At 48.2% G+C, this 23083-nt stretch overlaps 1 protein-coding gene across 4 annotated transcripts in view; it reads right to left on the bottom strand.

The window, feature by feature from the left end:
• Positions 1 to 8023: 8023 nt before the first annotated feature.
• Positions 8024 to 23083, bottom strand: part of LOC8037688 (raf homolog serine/threonine-protein kinase Raf) — a 120989-nt gene continuing 105929 nt past the window's right edge. For all 4 annotated transcript variants that reach the window (XM_042292101.1, XM_029972489.4, XM_029972481.4 and 1 more), the window contains 6 exons: positions 20917 to 21093; positions 18223 to 18269; positions 14723 to 14841; positions 13185 to 13316; positions 12143 to 12277; positions 8024 to 8829 (listed from right to left, as the gene is read on the bottom strand). In XM_042292101.1, coding sequence (XP_042148035.1) covers positions 8650 to 8829; positions 12143 to 12277; positions 13185 to 13316; positions 14723 to 14841; positions 18223 to 18269; positions 20917 to 21093 — 790 coding nt within the window. In that variant the 3' untranslated portion in view covers positions 8024 to 8649. The remainder of the gene's footprint in view (positions 8830 to 12142; positions 12278 to 13184; positions 13317 to 14722; positions 14842 to 18222; positions 18270 to 20916; positions 21094 to 23083) is intronic.

Here is a 23083-nt window from a genome sequence, read left to right as displayed (position 1 = left end):
GTGCACAGCGTTCCTCGGTCGTGCAGCGCGAAGTTGGTGCAATATCGAGGACGAACTCCGCCGCGCCGGTAAAGCACTGGATGGAAATATTATTCAGTGCTTTACGCGAGTAGTTGCCTCACCGGCGTAAGCTACCGCCCGATCCAAAGGGCTCAGCCGTATTCATCCATCCATCCATCCATCCATTCATCAGGCTGCTTCAAATTGGTTGGTTTCAGTTTGAACGTGCACGCGGTTATGTTGCTGTTTTACGTGGTTTTTGCTTAATTTGGTGATACAATTACTTTTCTTGTAGCACACAACCAATGAAACAGTGATATTGAACCACTTTGAGGAACCCACAAAGCCATCGTGTCTGCTGGCAAGAAAAAACCGGTTGTGACACATTTATTACAAACTTTTATCATCGCTTTATGGAACTGACACCATAGAATCAAATCTTCATGATTAGATATTGAGGAGACACGTTGCTTACAAAAAATTGCTTTTGTATCGGTCAAATTCTAAGCTCACGTCGAGCCCCCATGCATTTGTCCGTCACAATTAACTACCATGGAAACGGCTTGTTTGGAGCACAGCGCCATGTTGCGACGTCATCATTTACAGGATGCTGCAGAAACTGCCCACAATGATGCTTGGAAGAGTGACATTAGTCACTTCAATCATGTCGTCACTATCTCAGCAGCATGCCCTTGGTGGATGTGTCATCTCACGTGACACGTGACAGCATCATTGTGAGCAGGACTAGCAACATTCTTTTTGCTCGCAATTTTTAAATTGGGCGATAAAACGTGAAAATTGATCTATATCTCAAGAACCATTATCTTTTTACAAAGATTTATATTGCTCTGGCCTCCAATAGTAACTCCCGTCAGTACTGCAACTGCAACACCACCTTGATGAAAAATTGCACACAGAGAGACAAGGACAAACTATGTTCCTTTCTGAACATAGATGGAGTGTACTCGAAAGGACGAGTGGGGCCACCGGAATGGTTTTTCTGCACCTCTGCATGTGGAAAAAAAAAAAACGGCCAATTCAACCACTTCGCTCGTAGCGCCACCTCGGGCGCGCTACGAGCGAAGTGGTTCGGATTAGCCTTTACTCTTTATTTGTTTGGCTCTGGAGAGCCGCAGCACCGTGGAAAGGCAGTAAGTAGCCTGTACCACGGAGTCCCACGGTGCCGCGTCTAGTGAACATGATAATGCGATGAGTATATACATGCATTAGCCGTTTTTTGTGAAAAACGCTTTGCGTTTTAACGCCAAGCTTGACCGGCATAGTAGTCAAGGTCATAGAAACAATAAAACGCCATGGCTACATTTTTTAGACATCCTAGACATCACGTCAGTGCATAACGTCACCGCGACCCGACTTGTCATCACACCATGCGACATCACGAGGACAACCTCACGTCAACGTCGTCATCGATGCTGACAATACGCGTTACACGACATCGAGACGGCGTTCCGACATCATATTGCATCGATAATGACGTCGATGTCAACATTGACGTTGTTGACGACGACGACGTCAAGATAATGGCGTCTATTGTCAATGCGACATCATAAAAACGCTGGGTGTCAGGTCGTCGTCGTCGTTGTCGACATGACGCAACCCATTGTCACGACGACTTCACGGCGTCGACGTAGATGTCATCGTCGATGATGGCGACGTTACACAATGTCAAGATTTCGTCGTGACGGCGCGTTGACGAAGTCTTGACGTGGTGCCCTCCGACGTCAAAATCATAAAAAGTACAAAATAACTGAGCTCACTTTGATCGCAGCAAAGGTGGCGCTGCGATCAAAGTGGCTTGGTTCCACCTGATTGCTTTCAACATTTTGAGGTGCAACTGAAAGCATGACTGGAGACTAGCTTGTCCCACTGTCGTTTCTAGTTTGCTCTAACATAGACTAATGCGCTTGTCTTTATTCTCCGTTTCTTCCTCTTTTGTCCTTGTCTCATTATGTGACATTTTTTATCATGTTCAATGTTTACGAACTCGCCCAGCATACCACCTTACTGCAACATGACCCCTAAAACTAATTATTAAAAATTTAGTTAACAGAATTTAGTAATTATTCAACTTCACAAGATGATGACCTTTTCGTCTTGTGTGTGCCAAGCCTGGTAAATACACTATGAACATGGCACCCCCAACTCTCACCCCAGTTTAAAAGAACATCCGTCCGAATTAAAATGAAACGGTCCACATATCGACAAATCCTGGAAACTAACTCCAGGGCTGGTTTGTTCAAAGTTGGAAAAAACTGAAAAACCACAGATTGGCACTGTCCTGGAATAAGAAAAGCTCGTGTGAAGAACTCTTTATCTACAGTTTTTTGTCGACCCAAAACACTGTCCACGCCGTCCACCAGACTTTTTGGTGGGTCAAACCCTCGTTTCCTTCTCTTATTGTTTAGGGTGCCCTAAGTCACCAGACTCGATTAAAATGTACTGTAAAAATCGACGCCTGCATGTAGCAATCTAAACTTTTTGTCAAAGGTGTAATTCACAGGTCGGTGTTTTCTTGTAAAATTACAAAGCATAGCTTTTTGTGTAAAAAATAGGGCCAAGAAACTTTGCAGGCTCTACGGCGGGCGGCGACGCAGACGACCGAGTCGAGTTGCGGGGTGCGTTTGGCACGCGTATTGATAGATGGAGTTTGGAGCAGCGTCCGAAAGTTTAGCCGACCAGCGAAAGAAAGCAGACGACATGCCGACGAAATCCGTTGGCAGCAAACGCGCCATCACCATGCAAACGCGTTTTTTTCCTTTAAGTTTTGCTTTTATTGTCTGCATTTCTTTTTTTAACCAAAGGTACATTACAAAAGATTATGTTCATCTGAATAAACCAAGATGGTCGCGAGCAGTCTTGTTAAGAAGATAGCGCCATCTATTAATACGAGCGCCAAACCTGCACCGCTACTCGACTTGGTCGTCTGTGTCGTCGCCTGCCCTTGACCCTGTCAAGCTTCTTGGCACTACTTTTTACAGAAAAAGAGCTACGCTTTGTAATTTTACGAGAAAAAACAGACCCGCGAAATTCACCTTTGACGAAAAGTTTAAATTGCTACGTGCAGGCATAGATTATTATGGTCCATTTTAAATTGAGCCTGGCGACTTGGGACACCCTAAATGTTTCCTGAAAGTTGGGGAATCCAAGCCTTCTTCCGGCGGTGATAAATGTCCATCATCTTTTACTGCACCACAGGCCAAATCTATGGGAAGGAATAAACCCCAGAAAAGCGCTCCCAAATTCAAAGGAGGAAAACCTTGAAAACTCGTTCAGGATGTTCTGGATGGGCACGACTGCAAGCCGACCCGGCCAGTGCAGTGCATCAATCAACAGGTGGCAGGCAAACAAATATAATTTCCTGAAAAGTTATATTGTTACCAACTTGAGGACTATGCAGAGAGCAAGTCGTCTGTTTCTTACGCAGGGGTTACGGTGACGTCAGAGTGATGCCAAGTTTCGATTGGCTTCGATTGGAAGGATAGTGGGTAGACCTCAATGCTAGACGCCTTGAGGTCTACCCACCATTTTGTTTTCAATAATTTAATGACAGCTCGGCATTATGACATTAGTTGCCACCCCTGTGCAAGAAGCAGACAAACTTGCGCTCGCATTGAGAGCGTGTGACACCTAAAAAGGTCTGGCCGCTCCGCCTTGGCACTGGTGGGCTGCGCCAAGCAACAATGGTGTCTGCACCGCATGGTGAAGCTCTGCCCGCTCCTACCTCTTCCAATATGCCTGCAGCGTCTTAGACACGTCTGCAGCTTCCCGTGTTTCTCCATCTCGCTCGGAGGTAGCACATTTGAACCCACGCCCAGTGTTACTTCGTTCATTCGACCAAGAGTTGCTCGGATTCAGTTGCGAGCAACAATGATCACACCAGCATATTTACTCGTGCTGCGGTTGCGTGTTTGATAGAAGTCGCTATGGGACGATGTTTGCCAGTGTCCCTGGTTGACAGAGCCTTCCTCTTATTATTAGATTGCTCTTTGCTCTCTGGCGGATCGAGTAGATGTACTGGGACCGAGATGATCACAGCAGCTTTTGCCCGTGCACCAAGGGGATCCGTGTTCTCAATTTTAGGGCGTTGAGCAAAAAATGCTAGTGCCAAATGTGGCTCTGGACGTTCTGTAAACACCAACACGGTATTTCCAAACAAGCCCACTTTGCCCACATCAGGTGTAAGCACTGCGCGTGCACAGAAACCGAATTCGGAAGGAGTGAAGCGCACGGGCAATACCGACAGCAGCACCACCGCAGTGGCGCGACGTCAGTGAGTTGAGTTGGTCTATAGCGCTCAGGTAAACCGACACTGATCAGACACTAAGGTAGACTGCTATGCACAATGTCTATGTAAAATGCTTCTGCTGGGAAGTGCACTGTGGCACCAATGTCTCGTTGCGTGTGGAGTAACTGTATATGCACTGCTTAGTATCACAATGGTGCTCACAGGGCGGCCATGTTGGATCCAAGCTGCAGTGCGGGAAGGGACCATCGCTTGTGCGGGAGACTTGGAGGCACGACCGTGAGGCGGCGTGTCATGGTGTGTGGAGTAGAGAAAATATAGTGCTGCAACACGCCGCGCGTGTGGAGTCATCCCGTCATTTGTCTTCTGTACCTCTCTATGCCCTCGATACAACGTAGTAGCTAACGAAAACGTTGTCCCTTCATAGGCATAGCTACGCGTTGTCCGGTCCGAGGTACCCGGATGTACCGGTCGTGTATCACTCCCCGAGCGTCGCAGATGCAATCGTCCTCCGTGCCGTCTGCTTCCCAGACTTTGGAAACATGTTTTAAAACATTGCTCACGTTATAAAACAGTGCAATTATACTGTACCTCGTGGCTAGACATAATGTTCAATGGTCAAGGAACCTTCCAATAGCGTAACCATTAAGTTTGTTAAATTTTCCCTTCATAGGTACATATTCTCTTCAAGAGCGCTCTCTGGAGATACAAAGCATGTGACATTCTGTTGCAAATAGGTTATTTTTTTTACAAGTTACGCGGTGCTCTTTGTATAATGTTTGTGTCATGTAATGGTTCTTTGCGCCGTAGAAATGCGATCGGACGAAGATAATGCTTGGTGGTGGTCTAATGCAGTCAACAAATCTTGAGAGAAGTACGTAAATGCAGAGGCCCAAAAAGCTTTCATGAATTCAACATCAAATGGAGAGTGAGTTGCCAGGCACACATCTCCACTTTTTCTAAAGTTGCAATTGCATATTAATTGATGGCAAACAAATAAAACAGAGCAGAGGGTGCCACAGTCAACAAGGATGGACCTTCTGTGCAATTCTTTGCATAGTACGCAAGGAAATCGCGGTGGCAGAACGACGACCTTGTCTCATCACCCGTCTCATCTCAAGGGAAGCTCTCCTGTCGCCCGAAGCCGATTATACTATCCCTTCAAACCACTATAGCCTTGGTGAACAACGCAGCCTCTACGCTCCCGTGTCCAGCAGTTGCCAAGTACGAAGGCTGATGTGTGTCGAATTCTTGTCCTCCGACGGCCGTTTTGGGGAGGGTCACTCTTATCCGGCCTGACGTCTCCCACCAATGGCACTCCATTTATTGTCAATGTTTTACGTTACAATAAGTAGCAGTCAGTGCATTCCTATGCACCGACTGCTACTTATTGTAAGCCGGCCATATCGCGCCTGTGCAAGCGGTTCCTCATGTCTGCCTGTATTACTGTGGGGGGTTATTTTTGTGCTTTGCCAATGCCTGGAACGTGTACTTTGTCGCGTCCAGGGGCCTCTGGACACATTCCTTTTTCGGATCCACAGTATTCAGAAAAATCAGAAGCTAAACCCAATTTACAAGAGCAGAAGCGACGGATCAAGCTAGAATTCAGATGGTCCTTTTTTGACGTAGCGGCACACCACACATGACTAGCCAATGACGTACTGCTGCAGCGATCGCTTTTGTTTTTCTTGCATTTAGCGATTATTTTGAGTCAAATGGTTGCGATATTTGGACTCAGCAGGCACAAACACGTCAGATTCGACCACCAACTCATTTTTTTCTAAAGCTCTTCAGCTTCCTTTTAAATCGTCCTAAAATATTTGTATTTTCTAACACTGGCGTGCACCCACACCTGCTGCAGTGGACCGCTAGATTGTTCTGCTTTTTTGTGTGCTTATTATTTTAACACAAACCACTACCCACGAGCCCAGCATTCAACCCTGGTGGATTGTACTATCTTGGCATATTCGGCCATCTCGGGTAGGGCAGACCAGAAGGGGAGGCCCGACGAGAAGGGTAATCCCGCGGTTCGACTGGCAAAGCGGGGCATGGCCTGCCAGTGCCCTCTCACCGCTCTCCCGGCTGCCCTCCAAGAGAGCGCGCTGGCGTCTCACAGACAGTGCCTCGGAGGCCAGGTTGCAGGACTGCCTCCCCCTTTGGGCCTGCTCTGTCGCGGGGCACCGGAGGTCCAAGATATGTTTCGCCCGTAAAAGGATTCAAGACATGTCGAGGGCCTTTCTGTCCAATATTACAGCAAAGCTGTTTATGGCTAGGGTTCGCGGATTTTTCATGTGCGTTAACAAAAACTCTACGCTCGCACCACCGCACGTGAACGCCTTCCCCGTATAAAAGATTTAAAGTAAGTAACCAAAATAAAGCGTTGACAAACACACGTTCAAGATGCCATTTGTTTTAGGCTTTTGCTTTAGAACAGTTACTGCTGCAGACGCCAGCACGTGGAAGACCATTCCCTGCATTCTCCTTGATGCTTGGGTAATTTAGCAGCAGGTCTATTCAGAAGATTAGTTATCAATAGGCACCATTTTCAAGACCAGTAGACTCTCGGGTAGATAATAAAGGTTTCTCAAAGATTTGCCGCTATGCGACCCGCGTCGGCCATGTCTACGCTCACACCGCCTTCTCTGTGTCGTTGTTCCAAGCGCTTGCGTGCCTAGTGTCCCTTTCTTCCGCTCTCCCGCGGTGGCGGTCCCGTCGCACGTGTCTACATTGCGCCGGCTCCTTAGGGAGGTGATAGTCATCCACGCGAAATAATGACGACCGATCAAGACAGTAAATGTGTTCGTACCTTTGTTCATCATTCTGTGTCACGTCTGTGTCATGTGCTAAACAACTTCGCTGGTCATCTACCTTCACAGAGTGGAATAGCTTATGATTTTTAAAGCGCAGTTCTTAGGCGCCTGTTTCTGGCTTGAGCGGCATCGCCGTCGCTGTCGGCGTAACTGCGCATTGCATTATGGGAAACGTTTCATAATGCAACGCGCGGGTCTCGCTCGTCACTCGTATGTAGCATTATGGGACGTTTCCCATAATGACGTCACACGTGACGTCACGAGGGTCACGTGCGACGTCAAAAGGGTCACGAGGGTCCCGCGCGTTGCATTATGAAAAAAGTCCCATGATGCAATGCGCAGGTCAGCGGCGGCAACGCCGTCAGCGTAATTGCGCGTTGCATTATGGGAAACGTCCCATAATGCAACGCACGGGTTTCACTCGTGACCTGCGCGTTGCATTATGGGACGTTTCCCATGACGTCGCATCTGATGTCTCGAAGGTCCCATGCGTTGCATTATGGAAAACATCCCATGATGCAATGCGCGGGTCATTCGTGACTTGCGCGTTGCATCATGCGACGTTTCCAATAATTATGTCACACGTGACGTCACGAAGGTTGCTCGTGATCACAACGAAGGTCACAACCGTCACAGTGGAGGTAAAGACCTTCACGAGTGACATCTTGAGGGTCACGAGGGAGGAGGAAGGGAGGGCAAGGAAGGGAGGGGGAGGAGGAAGGGAGGAGAATGAGGAGGAAGAGGGAGGAGGAGAGGGTACAGAGGAGGGGCATATCCTCCTCTCTGTACCCTTCCCTCCTCCTCCTCACAAGCTGTGCTCCAATTGGCATTACAGGGAGTTGTAAATGTCTTTCATTTTTTCCTTCCAGATATTTAAGACCAATTGATCGATGCCAAATGGGTTTCTTGCCCATTTACCGGCGAGTTGAGCGGCACACGTGAGACAAGATCCATCGGCGTTGCTTTATTCCTCCCGGGCGGCACCCGAGTCTGGCGGCCCGGTTCTCAGGTACCACCGTGGCGCACTTGACCGCTGCGGGTGCCACAATGCTCCCCACGCACTCCCTCTTGAGGGAGCGACTGTCCTTCTGGAAGGTGGCAAAATCCCACGGTCTTCCACGCAAAAGGAAAAAGAAGACGTCCAAAAAGCGGAGAAAGTAATAATAAAAAAAAAAAGTTTGTGGAGCCAAAAATGCGGCACATGTTAAGAGTAGCGGTCCTTTTCTCCACCTTTGGCCTTTCTAGTTTTCCGAGCCGTCTCGGAGTCTGTCCCGTATGATACAACACTCACTGTACACAAATCACAGAGCGACGGAAATCCCGCGGCCGATGAACCGGGGCACGAGACGTCCGGGCGTGGGAAGGAAAACAAGGACAGGGAGAATGTGGCAAGTCTGCCGTCCCTCTTCCCGTGCCAGAACCAAATTCCTTCCGTCTCCACCAAGCAGACGCACCGACGAGATGGAAGCACCTGTCTCTCGCGCACCCCGAGGACGAAGCAGTTTGTGCAGAAGAACGGGGACGACTCGCTCGAGGGCAGTCTGCCGTCCGCCTCTTGCGCAGCGTCCAGAGGGCTCAGAAGTTGCCCGTGGTAGAGAAGAAGGGGAAGGCCCCAAACTGGCTCGGGGTCTTGGGGGACGCGCACACGTACAGGAAGTCCTCCGACTGCAAGTGTGTCCGGTTTAGGGTGGGCTCCGACGTGCTCCGGTGGATCTTGGGCAGCGATCGCATCAGGGACTCCAGCGACGCCAGCATCTGCGAACACGGAATGGCGATCAGTGCGCGCTCCCGGGCCCCGCTTGTCGCCAGGGCCGGAGTCTGAAGGGACCTCCTAGTTAGCTAGCCTACGGGGGTGCTTCGGCGCGTGCCCGTTGTACGAGCTAGAACGATGCCAGTCCAACGAAAAAAGGGCCGTACTGTGATTGAAACGGCGTACCACACTTGCTCCAATGTACGTCGTCCTTGCGCTTCTGCACCATTATTTAAAAAGAGGCGTCGCCTGTCCAATGTTTCGAGTCCCTCCAGCCTATCGGGATGCTTTGCTGTGGTCAAGCTCGACGTGACCGGCGCCGACGAGTACGTGAGGAGTGACGAAGACCTTAGTGTTGTATTTGACTGCAACTGGGAGTCCATGCCACTACTCTTAAAGCGAGACCGTGGCTAACGCGGGCTCCAGGGTTCTACCGAGCGTCCAGACTATTCGACCCATTTTGTGAGCCTGATCCCTCGATTGTTTCTCGGAATCTCAGTTGCTCCCGTTTCCTTTCACAACCTTGCGCTTCCCACGAAATAACTGTCGTGCAAATAAAGAACATCATTATTAAAGCCCTCATTATTGCCAAAACTTTTTCCGTTCTTTCGCGCTTTTCCAGACTAAGTTAGCGGGACAATTGATGTCACGTGATCTATTCACAACTCCAACGCCGTTTAGACGGCGGGGCGGTAGTCCCAAGAAGGCGGAAGAGAAGGGGGTGATTCTCCAGGATTTCCTACGCGCCTGCTTGCTGCCGCTAGTCGGTGCGCTAAAATTAATTTGTCTGGCTACAAACGCGACGGGCAATAGCATATCACAAATAATAAAGATGTTGACAAGCGTTAAAAAAATGAGCATGGTCATTTTTCAAAGAAGTGGAACACAATTTGTGTAAGTGGTGCAGCCAGAAATTGTTTTGAGGGGTCACAATGCGCATGTTTATTACAGGATCGGCTGAATTTCAAAAAGGGCTGAACCTGGCTACATCAAGATTCCTATTTCAACACACTCATTTTTACAGCGGAGCTGTTAAGGGCTAGTTTCCCCAGGATTGTGTCCACCAGCAAATAAATCTCGACACAACACTCTGGACAGCTACCGCCATCTATGAGCAACGGCGACAACCTTTCGAGCCTTTCCACTCTGGCTTGCCGACTTGCGGCCGGTCATTACTTCATTCCCACCATAGTACAGCTTCGCTGATCTTCCTTCTTCACCAGAGTGGGAAGGCTGAAAGTTTTCTGATAAGTGCACAATGCACCAACACACAAACCAGAACCATGCAGCAGCACCATGGCTGAACTCTGTCTCCACTCCTCTGGTTTGTTCATCCGCGACAGTGGTGGGATGGAGTTGCAAATATACCAATTGAGTTTCCCCGCTACACCTAGTGGAGAATTCGTGGCATGTGATTTAAACACAGATTCCTTTTTCTCGCTAAATTTAGAGGGGAAACTGATGTCACGTAACTTGAGATAACTTGACCTATACACCAATTTAGCTCCCTCGCTAAATTTAGCGGCAAAATTGATGTTACGTGACCGTCTTCAGACCCAGCACAAATTGCACATACCGTAAAATACCGCAAAAGCGCCCACTATTCACATTTCCCTAACTTGGAAATTCTACAAATTATACGTTAAGCACCCGATTTGACCAAAGAAATGCCCATGTCTAGGTTATCCCAGTTTTCAGTGAAAGCGGGGTGCTCACCCGGTATTTTACGGTAGTTACCTTTAAGAACAATGTGATTGTAGGTAATTAAGTGTATAGCAAAGGGAAGTCAGAAAAAAAAAAATTCCAGCCGTAAGTGGGATACTTTTTTTTAGGAGGATGCTCATTTTATTGCGGATGGTCATAAAAACAGTTCGTAGGAAAGAATTGAAAGGGCACTCACAAAGTGCCTAGTTCTAATTTTCCAACTTCTTATAAATCAATTTGAAGTCACAATCATCACAAACTCAACAAAATAGAGTAAACTCGAGACGCATACTGAATCGAGCAAATAAAATGTCAAACCTTTGCCATTTTTGAAGGTAAAGAGAGCACTCTGAGGCCATACAGGGTGTCCAGCAAATTATTATTTTGAAATTCCCTGACTTTTCCAGATTTTCCCTGACAATATCAGGTCAAATTCCCTGACCACTGTAGGGGTGGTTAAATATACAAGACCATTACAACACAAGGCATTGAGCATTGAGAGGATAATTTTGCACGGGCTTAATCCAACTTGCATATTCCGAAATATTCGGGTTCGTTTAGTCCGGATTAATTGAGCACTTTCTTGCCGCCGCCATCGTCAGTGAAGAGGCCGCTTCCGGAAACACGACGAAAACACGACGCTCAGCCGCACACGTCAATAAACAAATAGAAGCATGGCCGCCAGATGCACAATTTCAGATACTTTCGGCTTAAGGCTTGGATTGGATTGCAGTTTGCGGCTTCCCCATTTGTTACTAAATCTAGTAGCTCTAACTGGATCTAGTCTAGTGTCGCGCACTCAATCCAATCCAAAGCTTGGACTGGATTTGTTGGCTGTTCCCTTTCCATCGGGTAGCACGCCCTACATCGGGTGAGCAGAGCCCGCGCTTCTCTCTAAGCAGAATTTATTGCCCATTTTTCTGCCCCCAAGTCTTCAAGTCTTTGCTCAGGGCACTCAATGGCGTTTCCGGCTCATTTTCCCTGACTGGGCTCGCTTTTTGAATATATCTCTGAACATTCCCTGATTTTTGCCAGTAATTAAAATTTCCCTGACAATTCCCGGTTTTCCCGGTTGCTAGACACCCTGTCATAGCTCGTAAAACTGTCCCCAGATGACTGTCCAAGTTGTGCGCTACTAGAGCCTCTCGATGTGTTTGTGTTTGACATGTATAGCATCACATGTGCCAATGCGCAAGACCCATGTGGCCATCAGAAGCAAACGGCCCCGCAGCACTCGCTCGTGGCACGTGTCTCGTACATTCGCGCTACAATGATGGCGATTCTTGCTAGGAATGCGAAGCTAGAATTTTATCGATTTTGATGCGCTACAATTGCGATTTGGCCTCAGCTCGTGAAATTTCCTATTTTTAGGAAAAACTGAGAACGAATGTGCGTTATAATGTACGTGGGATCTGAAGAAGAGATTGATAAAAATATAGGTTCTTCTTCATTCTCAAAATGACCGTTTAACATCTTCTAAACAAAATGAAACGACTGTGCCTTAAATACTGCGTTCCACAGATTATAAGACTTTAGAGGTAAGGGCGCGCTTCTCGCCCTCCGACGCTTTGATTAGCTACGGTCAAGGAGACTCGTTCCAAGGACGGCCCCCACCTGGCGGAAAAGCGGGCGCTCGTCCCTGTTGAACTTGATGCAGTCCTCGGTGAAGCGGATCAGGGCCTTGGGGGTGTCCTTGCGGGCAATGCTCAGGTCTGGCCGCAGCAGCCCGTGCCCCACCATGAACAGGATCTGCGGGTGGGGGCTCAGGGGCCTTTGCTCTGCCGCGCAACATGCCGTCCTATTCTACACACACGTTCGATCCCCCAATCAACGAAAAGAGACGGCGTCGGACGTCGCTACCCCGGCTATTTGTCGTACGACAGAAAGAATGAGGGAATGTGAGCGTTGCTGTCGTCGTCCCAGGGCTTTTAAGGACCGCCAAGCCGGGAAGTGACCCGACGGGGCGTCTAGTGTGTCCACCTCTGCCGGCGTGGCCAGGACAGCGGCAGGAGAGAGCGCCCCACTTCCGCGACCGAGTGGAAATCAAGGTATTGCTTTCCGGGACACGGTACGTGCACCAATCAAAGATGCGCTCCAGCGGTCCAATTCCGATTGCAGCGAAATCTCATTCGCCTCTCGGGAGGCGAGTCGGAACAGAGTTTGTCCACTAATGAGAGCAAAGAACGTGGTTCGTTCTCTGCGAAGCGCTGTTTGCAGACGGCAATAAAGCGAGAAAACGTCGTACGTCATCTTTTAAACCGGAAGAAAAGTCGACCGCTCAAAGCCAATTGCCGCGGCAAAGTGAGATTGGACGCAGGGCGAAATTGTTATTGTCCGCTATATTACGTCGATGCCATGGACAACCCACGCTCGCAAATCTCACCTTGTTCTGCCGCTGTACACAAACCGATGTAGAACTGTGGAGTACTAAGGACAAGGACGCAGGAGGCTGGGAGACTTTTTTCACTATTCTTACGACGCCGAGACTTTCGCGCAAAAATATCGCCCGACTGCGGACTCGCTAACGGGCCAATGACGTCCGGTCGGTCGATTATACGCGAGCCGCGGCATCGAGTCCAGTCGGCAGACGGGAACGCTTGGGACTAAAATGGGAACCGTACGGCCGCGCGGGAAGGCGGTCGAGCGGGGTGCCCACCTGGTCCTTGTTGTTGATGTGGGCATAGGGCAGCTGGCCCGTGATCAGCTCGTACAGCACGATGCCAAAGGCGTACACATCCGACTGGAACGAGTACGGGTTCGGGTCCTTCATCCGGATCACCTCGGGGGCCTGCACAGCGGAGCACCACCCTTCCAGCAGCCGGGGAGACACACGGCGAGGAGGGAACGAGATGCCCGCGCACCGTCCCACGCCCCTCGTTCGCAGTGTCCTTCGTCTCTACCGCGCAACAACAGACGCACGAGCCAAAAGTTCGCAAACGCCGAGATACAGACTGACGGGGAATGTTCGAAACTCGACGCAAATACAAGTTTTGGAGGTAAATACAACCGAGAGTGAATACAGCGTCTGCCATGAAACAATGGGATGGAAATGTCTCCGAGATTTTGCGATTCACCGGTAGTACAGTTGTGTCTCGTTAATACAGATACCTTCCTCAAAAATAGCTCGTAACGCGAGTTGTACGTAGTAATGACACAAAAATGTGCATAGTTACCCGTTTCCTGCCCGAAAATAACTATTAAAAGCGTACAGACGAACCAGTCACTACCATAGTTGCCACCGGGGACTGCAAAGCTCAGTCTCGGCATGTCATATTTACGCTCAATAAAAACCAGCTCGTGTTCCAAAGAAACCGTTGAGACGAGAGGCAACCAGGCGACCTCGACAAACATTGGGGCAAGTTGGGCCAACCGCGTCGTGTCTGCATCGCCTCAATCTCAAACCACCGGTGCGGCCCCGGTGAGATGAGAGGAGCTCCATAGCGGACGGTCCAGCCAACTTGCGTGAGAAAACTCGGCAACGTGGGCCCCGCAAAATCTGCCGCGACCGTCTGCCTTGTAGCCCCGCAAAGCCAATTCTGAGGGAGTATGTTTACTCGGATGCACGGGGCTTTGTCTACGGAGACGAGCTGGACCAAGTGGAGGGCCGTTTTGAGACAAAGCACGATGCCAACGGAATACAGGCATTCTTAGTGTTAAAGAGATACTGAAAATTGTGCCTATTGCCTCGAGAAATAACACAATCAACAGCATCCACTAATGACAGTTGCACATTTATATTTTTAATTCTACCCTGGCAAACGCTCCGAGAGCAGTCGTCGGAGAGCGCGATGCATCCAGGGAGTTCCATGACATCAATTGTCTTGGGACAGGCAAGCTACGGCAATGCTTGGGCGCTCGGCGGCGTCAGTCTGTCGGAACCGAGAAGTACCCGAGGGCTGTGCTGGGCGAGCCAAGTCCCGAATCCTCTCGCCCCTTCTCTCCGTCTTCCTTCTCCAGCGTGGGAGAGAATCTGGCTGGGTTAAGTATGAGGCACGTTTTGTTGCCGTACCTCTGCGGAGCCACTTTTGGGGGACAATGCACATAACTATCCTCCACTTGAGAAGCCAAGTGCAATTTGCTAATTGTTCGATTCATTTTATATGAAAGGAAGAAAAGTTCTCTGTGCCATAGCCTAGGGGGCCAACACGGCTGTTGTTTTGGTGGCACACAAAGCAAGCGAGGGGAGGCACTTACCATCCACAGGATGGAGCCCGTGGGCTGGCTGAAGGGCTGCGACCCGCTCCAGCGAGCTTTGACCGTAGCCAGGCCGAAGTCACCAATCTTCACGGTCAGGTCGTCGTGTAGGAAGATGTCTGGGCACCGGATCAAGGATCATCTCGCCCTCGGTAGGTCCCCCCGCCCCCCTCTCCCGCAAAGAGCACGACAATTTCAAACAGTTCCTTTATTGTACTCTACAACGAGAAAAAAAACGCTAAACCAAGATGCCTCAAAGTCCCTCTGTTTGCGGTACCTTAAGCCGACGGCAAGCGGGGGAAATAAAAAGAGCAAAACAATTTGCCGCCGCAGCACAGTACACGCCAAGAGCTCGCGTCCCAAGACGCTCTTTTGCATGCTACAAAAAAAAAAAAAGTCTGTCTCGTCTTTCCAGACGAGACAGACTTTAAAAACTGTCGCATCAGTGATCGCCTCAATGGCACCGATGACGACACTACCTGCGGAAGTGAAGGCATCTCAGATGACAGCTTCAGTGACTGCAGCGATGAGCAAATGGTATTCAAAATAAAAGTATGGTTTCTAGTGGCACTTCTGCATTGTTTTGAGTGGCTAATTGTTAAGTTGAGGGGTCCACGCAGGGCCGAGTACTGTATTTACTCGCAGAATGAACACACTTTTTTTCCGAAAAATCAATGCAAAGTTGGGGGGGGGGGGGGGGGGGGGCGTTCATTATACGGAATAAAATTTTTGCGTCCATGTTTACTCGCGTAATGAACGGGCCTTTTATCCTGAAAAATCGAAGTAACTTGTTATCTCTTTGCGCGCAACCCCCAGTTCCTTGGTTTTTTTTTTTTTTTTTTGCTGTCTTTCGCAAGCTGTTTAGTTTGCTTAGGCGCCGGCTCTCTGCTTATCTTTCTTATCTCCTTGCGCGCGACCCCTAACCAAACTGCGCTGTGCAAAAAAAAAAAAAAAAAGAAGAAAAAATGTTTCTTTTTTTTTGTTTTCTCTTAGTTCTGTCAGTTTTTTCTTTTCTTTTTGCTGCCTTTCGCAAGCTGTTTCGTTCGCTTAGAGGCTTCTCCGCTTCTCTTTCTTACCTCCTTGCGCGCAGCCGCGGTGCGCGAACCCAAAGTCCAGACTGAGCTGTGCAAAAAGAAAAAAGCTCCTCTCCATGTTTTTTTTTTTCTTGCTTCCGTTGGATCTTTGCGAATTTTTTTCGTTTTGTTCACCCATGCTGCCAATGCACTCGCAACCTCGCTGCACCAGGATAAAAAAGTGCGTTCATTTCGCGCGCGTGGGGGTAGGGGGTCAAAATTTTGACGTCCGAGTTGGGGGTGCGTTTATTACGCGAGTGCAAAAAAAAAGTTTAAATTTTGAGAGCCGACCTGGGGAGTGCGTTCATTATGCGAGTGCGTTCATTGTGCGAGTAAATACGGTAATATGTGTGGAAATACAGTCAAGACTGGAGTGAAGGTGCCGAGTGAGGAGTGGGAGTCTCACAAGGAAGCCGTTTCTTGAACCCGCATAGGCGTGAAGAATGAATGTGACTGAAAAGTTTGATGCGTGTGTACAACGCAATGTCCCTCGTTTAGGTGCGTCTCTCTCTGCTGCGCTCTCGTCCTTTTGCGCCGTTGATCGTATAATGATGCGCCCCAGGACACGGTACGCTAGTGAGATGGGCCGACAGTTATTTGGACAATGTTTATCCCCTAATCTGCATGGGGGAGTCACCCTCCCAACCCACCGGGAACTAGCTGCGGAGACTGCAAAAAACGTTTAGTGAAAACGCGAGTCGGATGGATCGTTTTTTATTTGAAGGGATAGCAGAACTACCGTATTTACTCGCACAATGAACGCACTCGCGTAATGAACGCACCCCCCAAGTCGGCTCTCAAAATTTCGACTTTTTTTTTCACTCGCGTAATAAACGCACCCCCAACTCGGATGTCAAAATTTTGACCCCTCCCCCAACGCGCGCAAAATGAACGCACTTTTCTATCCTGGTGCAGCGAGGTCACGAATACATGGGCAGCGTGGGCGAACAAAACGCCTTGTAAAAGGCCTTAAAACAATTCGCAAAGATCCAACGGAAGCAAGAAAAAAAAAAACATGGAGAGGAGCTTTTTTACTTTTGCACAGCGCAGTCTGGACTTTCGGTTCGCGAAGGAGGTAAGAAAGAGAAGCTTGCGAAAAGAGGCAAAAAAAACGGAATTAAGAGAAAACAAAAACAAAGAGGAGCTTTTTTTTTTTCTTTTTTTTTTTTTTGCGCAGCGCAGTTTGGTTAGGGGGGGGGGTCGCGCGCCGCGCGCAAGGAGGTAAGAAAGAGGAGCGGAGAAGCCCTCTAAGCAAACGAAACAGCTTGCGAAAGGCAGCAAAAAAAACCCACGGAACTGAAAAAAAAAAGAAAAAAATGTAGCTTTTTTTTTTTTTTTTTGCACAGCGCAGTTTGGTTACGGGGGGGGGGGGGGGGGGGGTTGTGCGTCGCGCGCAAGGAGATAAGAAAGATAAGCGGAGAGCCCTCGCCTAAGCAAACAAAACAGCTTGCGAAAGGTGGCAAAAAAAAAAAAAGAAGAAACCAAGGAACTAAGAGAAAAAGAAAACGAAGAGGATTTTTTTTTCTTTTGCACAGCTCAGTTTGGTTACGGGGTCGGGCGCCGCGCGCAAAGAGATAAGAAGTTACTTCAATTTTTCAGGATAAAAGGTCCGCTCATTATGCGAGTAAATACGGACGCAAAAATTTTACTTGGCGTAATGAACGCACCCCCCAACTTTGCATCGATTTTTCGGAAAAAAAAGTGCGTTCATTCTGCGAGTAAATACGGTATATGCTTTTGTACAGAGGCAGCGGGAGATGGTGCATTTTGTGCTTAAAAGTTCTAAACGAGTGATTGTAGGCGTCAAAGAATTACGTAAATTACCCACCTAAGTAAAATGTTAAAAATTACGAACCTTCGACGCCCGTCTGGTAACAAAAGGCGGCCGATTGGCGCAACATCCGACAGATAAAGGCGGGTAAGAGCGTGGGTGCAGACACCGATTTCCAATAGCAGAAAATGTCCGAGCCGAATGCATTCTGATGTAGTGGACGGTTTTGCCACGTTTACTAATGGACTCAAAGCCAACAAGAACGATTTTTTTGTCTGGCCATTTCGGCTATACGTCAACCGCTGCCGCCATCCCTCGACTGTAACGTCAACTGGACATTATTTCGTTTGCAGACGGCTGCCATGGGTAGCGAATTCCCGCTCTTGATTTGTCCCTCTCTACTCGGGCAAGATCATCCTTTTAAGTTTTGACACACGCAGCATCTTGGGCCATATCTGTAGAAAATCTTGGCTCGTCTTCCAAGGGCCAACGATCCATTTGACAGTACCTGGGGGCCCCCTCCAATCTATCATGGGCCCGACTGTTGCAGCCTCTGCGAGGCTAAGCACAACGGCATGCGCAAGCGCGTGGGCGGAAGTGGAGTTGGAGCACCGAGCTCTCGTGTCTCCACTGGGTCCAGGAGCAGAAAAGGATACTGTTCGTCTTAAGGTCTCTGTGGATGATGTTTTTTGCATGGAGGTAGCTGCAAAAAAGACAGTGCAAGCAGTTTAGCACAACAGAAGCACAGTGATGCTTACGCACACAATTAAACCTTTTTATTGAGCGCTTTAAGGCTGGCTTCCAATTCTAAGGCACCATAAAGCTGACTGACTCAAAACACGTTGTCTGTTGGCCTTCCTAACAAAAATCAAACAGCTCCACACAAGCTGACACGCACACACCACACATCAATCGGCTTAATGCAAAGTATTGAGGTAAGTTTCAAATATTTTAACAAGATTGATACAGTCACTTCTGCGAGCTAATGAGCATGTTAAGGATAAGCTGAACACAGTTGATAGTACCATATTCACCCACGCAATTATGGCATAATTAATATATCGTAACACCTTCTCTCCTTTCGATATTTGATTCTTTCGGGCCCATGTGCAGAAAACTGACATTCTTTAATTGTAGTAAAATTCTTATTAGATTACCTAGAAAATACAAAAAATACCCACAAACTGTGAATATTAATAACGAAAATAGCTCGTATTACCTAGATGCCGTAGCACCAGTTACCATCGTGGAAAGTCATTTGGGTCACTTATTAAAGAGGGCAATGATTTTAACGCCGAAAGAATTTGTGGCTCGTGTTTTTTATATCGCTTGTCTTGGCACAAGTGGAAGGAAACTTGCCTCATTACTAGTAACAGCGCGTAATAAACAAGGACAAAAGGACGCATAGAAAGACAAACACAGCACTGACAAACAACTTATGTTTCTTCTTGTACAGCTCAATATGAAGTAGGAGCACGGTACAAAGAAAACGAAAAAACACCCTCAAAATCTTGACTCATTGCACTGACAACATACAAAGAAGTATACAAGAATAAACCTGAGGTGTTAGTCAGCATTTGCCTTTCTGTGTGTCCTCTCCTTTGTTATGCGCTGTTGCTACTAGCACGAACTCTGAGCAACTCGGCCAAGCTTAACAAAAACGCCACCTTCTCGCACTGCAATTTAATTGCAAAGAATAAAAAAGGACTATTTTCCGCAGCTGTGTGTGGTGGACAGGAGGTCCTGCCCCAAGTCGGGGAAACCCTTCGTCCCTGCGACGCCTTCCTGGACCGCTGGATCCCTCAAGACCCAACGGGAAACCAGGAGGTACCCCACGTGACATCACTGCACACTCGCAAGATGTTGCAAGAGTTGCCACAAACTTGAACTTATTTCCTTACTAGCACAGGCAAGAAAATGTGCCATTCTTTCTGAATAGGTGACAGAGACTGATTCCAACACTTAATTGGCCAAGTTCCAAAGAAATGATTGCGCTGCTCCTTTGACATCTAAGAGAGGAAAGTTCCATATTTTGCGCAAAAGCTGCAACATTTAAAGAAGGCACTGGCACGCATCTTTACAAGTTTGAGAAACATTTTGAAATATCGTTACCTTAAGCAATGCGTATATGCTGTGCCTCTTTTGAGATTGTGCGGCACAAGACTCGTTTTTAATGTCTCTCTGCTTTTTGTGCCCAGCCGATTTCCACTGCTCCTTGTCAAATACCAACTAGCCTGCTCTTTCATACTAATTTTAAGGAAGAAATCGGCCATGCATGAATAATTTTTGTTTTTACGGCGCTGTTACGGGCTCTTCCCACTACTGCAAATGACGTCCATTGTAGTTGTAATGTTGTAATTGGCAAAACAGGGCGTACGGCAACCATTGCAATATCTGCTCGAAAGAAGATCGCCTGCCCTGGGAATCGAATCTGGGTCCACGGAGCTACGCCACCACACTGGCAAACCGCTTTATTGTACGGTTTCAAACGTGAGTATGAGTCTCAAGTACCTAGTGCCGCCCAGAGGGCCGCAGTTGCTGCCATGTCGCGATAGAATTTGTCATTCTTAATTAATTTCAAATTTAATCAGAGTTCATCGTTGAAATGATAAGCTTCGGCTAGGTGGAGCAAGCTGCCGCCCAATTGAAAGAGTTCAGCCGTATCCATCCATCCATACAACCTAGAGTCGTGGTTAGTGGATCCCTAGGCAGCGCCAAGCGGCGAGCCTTGATGAAAGTAAGGCGGCAGACGCGGGGGTCTTGGCTCGCCGCATGCTAGTGTTGCGCTCGTTGCGAGATGCTCGAAGATGCGCATCTCGTTGTTTGCCGCAGAGAGAACTGTGAGGTACACGAGAACAAACCCAATTGAACCAACGAGTTCGTCTCGACATATTGCAGCTATCGCACTTACTCTATCGTGGATTAACGCGGGACTGATACTTCTTTTACTAAGCTTAGATTCGGTTATGACCATAAGTACTGTCGCAAAAAGTGGGGACACCAAGGTGGATTTCGGGGTCATCTTTTTATGGTGCGAACTCCAATGTATGCACCCGAAACATCCTATAAAACCCAAAATTACAATCGTGCGTGGCCTTTTTCGCTTTTAAAGACTCGGCTCTTGCCAAATATGCTTTAACGAGCTTACGTCGTGTTTAGTGGTTCTCGGATGCCTTATTGGTTCGGTAGCAACCTTCGGTATTCGCAGAGGTAGGTGTACTTAACGTAACGTGAGCAATTGTTTTGCCATTGAATTCCATGTCAACCGAGGTATGCGTTACACACTTCCTTTCCTTGGGATCCCAGCCCTCGACCCGTTCTGCATTCGCCAAACGTCCCGAGGCACTCACTCCATGCCCTGCGCCGTCTGGCGGGCGATGTCGATGACCTGCAGCATCTCGAACTTGGACTCCAGGACGTGCAGGTGCTTGTAGAGGCTGGACCCCTCGCACCACTGGGTCACAATGGTCAGCTGGGGCCGGGACACGCAGCCCATGAACAGGATGATGCTCACGTGGCGCGTCTTCCTGCGGCAGCCAAAAACGGTCTCACGTCCACTGCCGGGGGACTATCGTAAACAGGCTGTCCAGCAAATTATTATTTTGAAATTCCCCGACTTTTCTAAGTTTTCCCTGACAATTTCAGGTGAAACTCCCTGACCACTGTAGAGGCAGTTAAATATATAAGATTGTTACAACACAAGGCACTGAGCATTGAACACTGTGAAGATCATTTTGCACGAGCCTAATCCAACTTGCATATTCCGAAATATTCGGGTTCGTCCAGTCCGGATTAAACGAGTACTTTCTTGCCGCCGACATCGTCAGTGAAGAGGCCACTTCTGGAAACACAATGAAAACATGATGCTCAACCACACGCCAATAACCAAATGGCAGCATGGCCACCAGATCAACACTTTCGGATACTTTCGGCTTAAGGCTTCGATTTGATTGGGGTATGTGACTTTCCCATTTGTTACTAAATCTAGTAGATCTAACTGGATCTAGCCTAGTATTGTGCCCTCAATCCAATCCAAGACTTGGACTGGATTTGTCAGCTGTTCCCTTTCCATCGGGTAGCACGCTCTACATCGGGTGAGCAGAGCCCGCGCTTCTCTCTAAGCAGAATTTATTGCCCATTTTTCTGCCCCCAAGTCCTTGCGTCTTTGCTCAGGGCATTCAATGGCGTTTCTGGCTCATTTTCCCTGACTGGGCTCGATCTTTCATAATATCCCTGACAATTCCCCAATTTTTCCCAGTAATTAAAATTTCCCTAACAATTCCCAGTTTTCCCAATCGCTAGACACCCTGGTAAAATATCGCCATAGCTGACCTCCAAATTTGATTGCGCCTGCTTTTCCAGCCTCTCCGTTGGCAACCTCTAGCAAGCGATGGGCAACCGCAGTAGGATGGGTAAATTGTGTCCGGCGGGCAAGACGTGCTCGGTGGTAGCTCGCTAAACCTGCGGTGGCAACATTGATGTTTGGTACCGCACCGTGTGCACCAAACATGCGTCACTGGCGCACATGAACCTTCCATGGTTATTTTATTTTCTCTAAGTGCCCATTCCTCGATTAAAAACAGAAAACCGTGTCAGTTGCTCTCATGCTCTTGATTACTACCATCAAAGGTGCTTCGATGGTATAGCGGTGTCAGTTTACGGCCACTGTACCATCGGTTTGGGCCTAATTTACGCATTTTACGCTGGACGTTGCCAGTTCGTTTGATTTTTATTAGTGCAAGAAATCGTTACCACTAGAAAATGGTACGCAAATTTAGGAGGTCAAGCGCGCTTATTCTAAAAGTTTTTGCGTTAATTTAAGGCAGTGTTTCTCAAATTGTGTGTGGCTATCCTGTGACAGGCTGTGTGTGGGGTCGTGAAGAGGTAACTTGATAAAAATTGCCAACGTGACTTTTTTGCAGTGGCGTCGATGAACGCAAAGTGCAGGTTGCAGCTCAATACCAAGCACAAACTGAGTGTCCCAACTCGGCCCTACTTTTGGCATTATGATGGCTCCTTTTAGCCCTGCTGTCGTGCGTCTTCGTTTTAGCAGTGGTTTCTAGCCCAGCTGATTCACCTTGACTGTATATAAACTGTCGAATAAAAAATAAGCATCAAATTTGTGCATTACTGTTTATGTAGAAAAGGCTCGAGGTACACCTAAGCACCTCTTACGAGTTGTGAAGGCGAAAGCATGCACATCATTTTTCCGGTTCCTTATTTATCAAGATTTATCTTGCGGAAATGCGGTTCCAACTTCTTACGATTAAGTACTAAGAGGAATTTTTTGCTCATTTGTTTTCAACTGGCTGACGTCTGGATCCCTGGCCGCAAAGCCTCAGGCAATCTGACGCCGACTCGACCTCACTTCGGCCGACTTGCTTAACCACTGATGGTTGAAGAATAACAATCCAGTCGCAGGTATTATAGCGGTTGGAATCGACCCCCGAGTTTTTTTCGCGCACTTCCGACTTGGGATACACAGGGAGATTAAAGAGAACAAAGGATTGCAAGGCC

This window comes from Ixodes scapularis, unplaced genomic scaffold, assembly GCF_016920785.2.
Source record: "Ixodes scapularis isolate PalLabHiFi unplaced genomic scaffold, ASM1692078v2 PGA_scaffold2__306_contigs__length_199485367, whole genome shotgun sequence".
NCBI lineage: Eukaryota > Metazoa > Arthropoda > Arachnida > Ixodida > Ixodidae > Ixodes > Ixodes scapularis.
The sequence above is the reverse complement of the archived record's forward strand: the minus strand, read 5'-3'. Positions and strand labels throughout refer to the sequence as shown.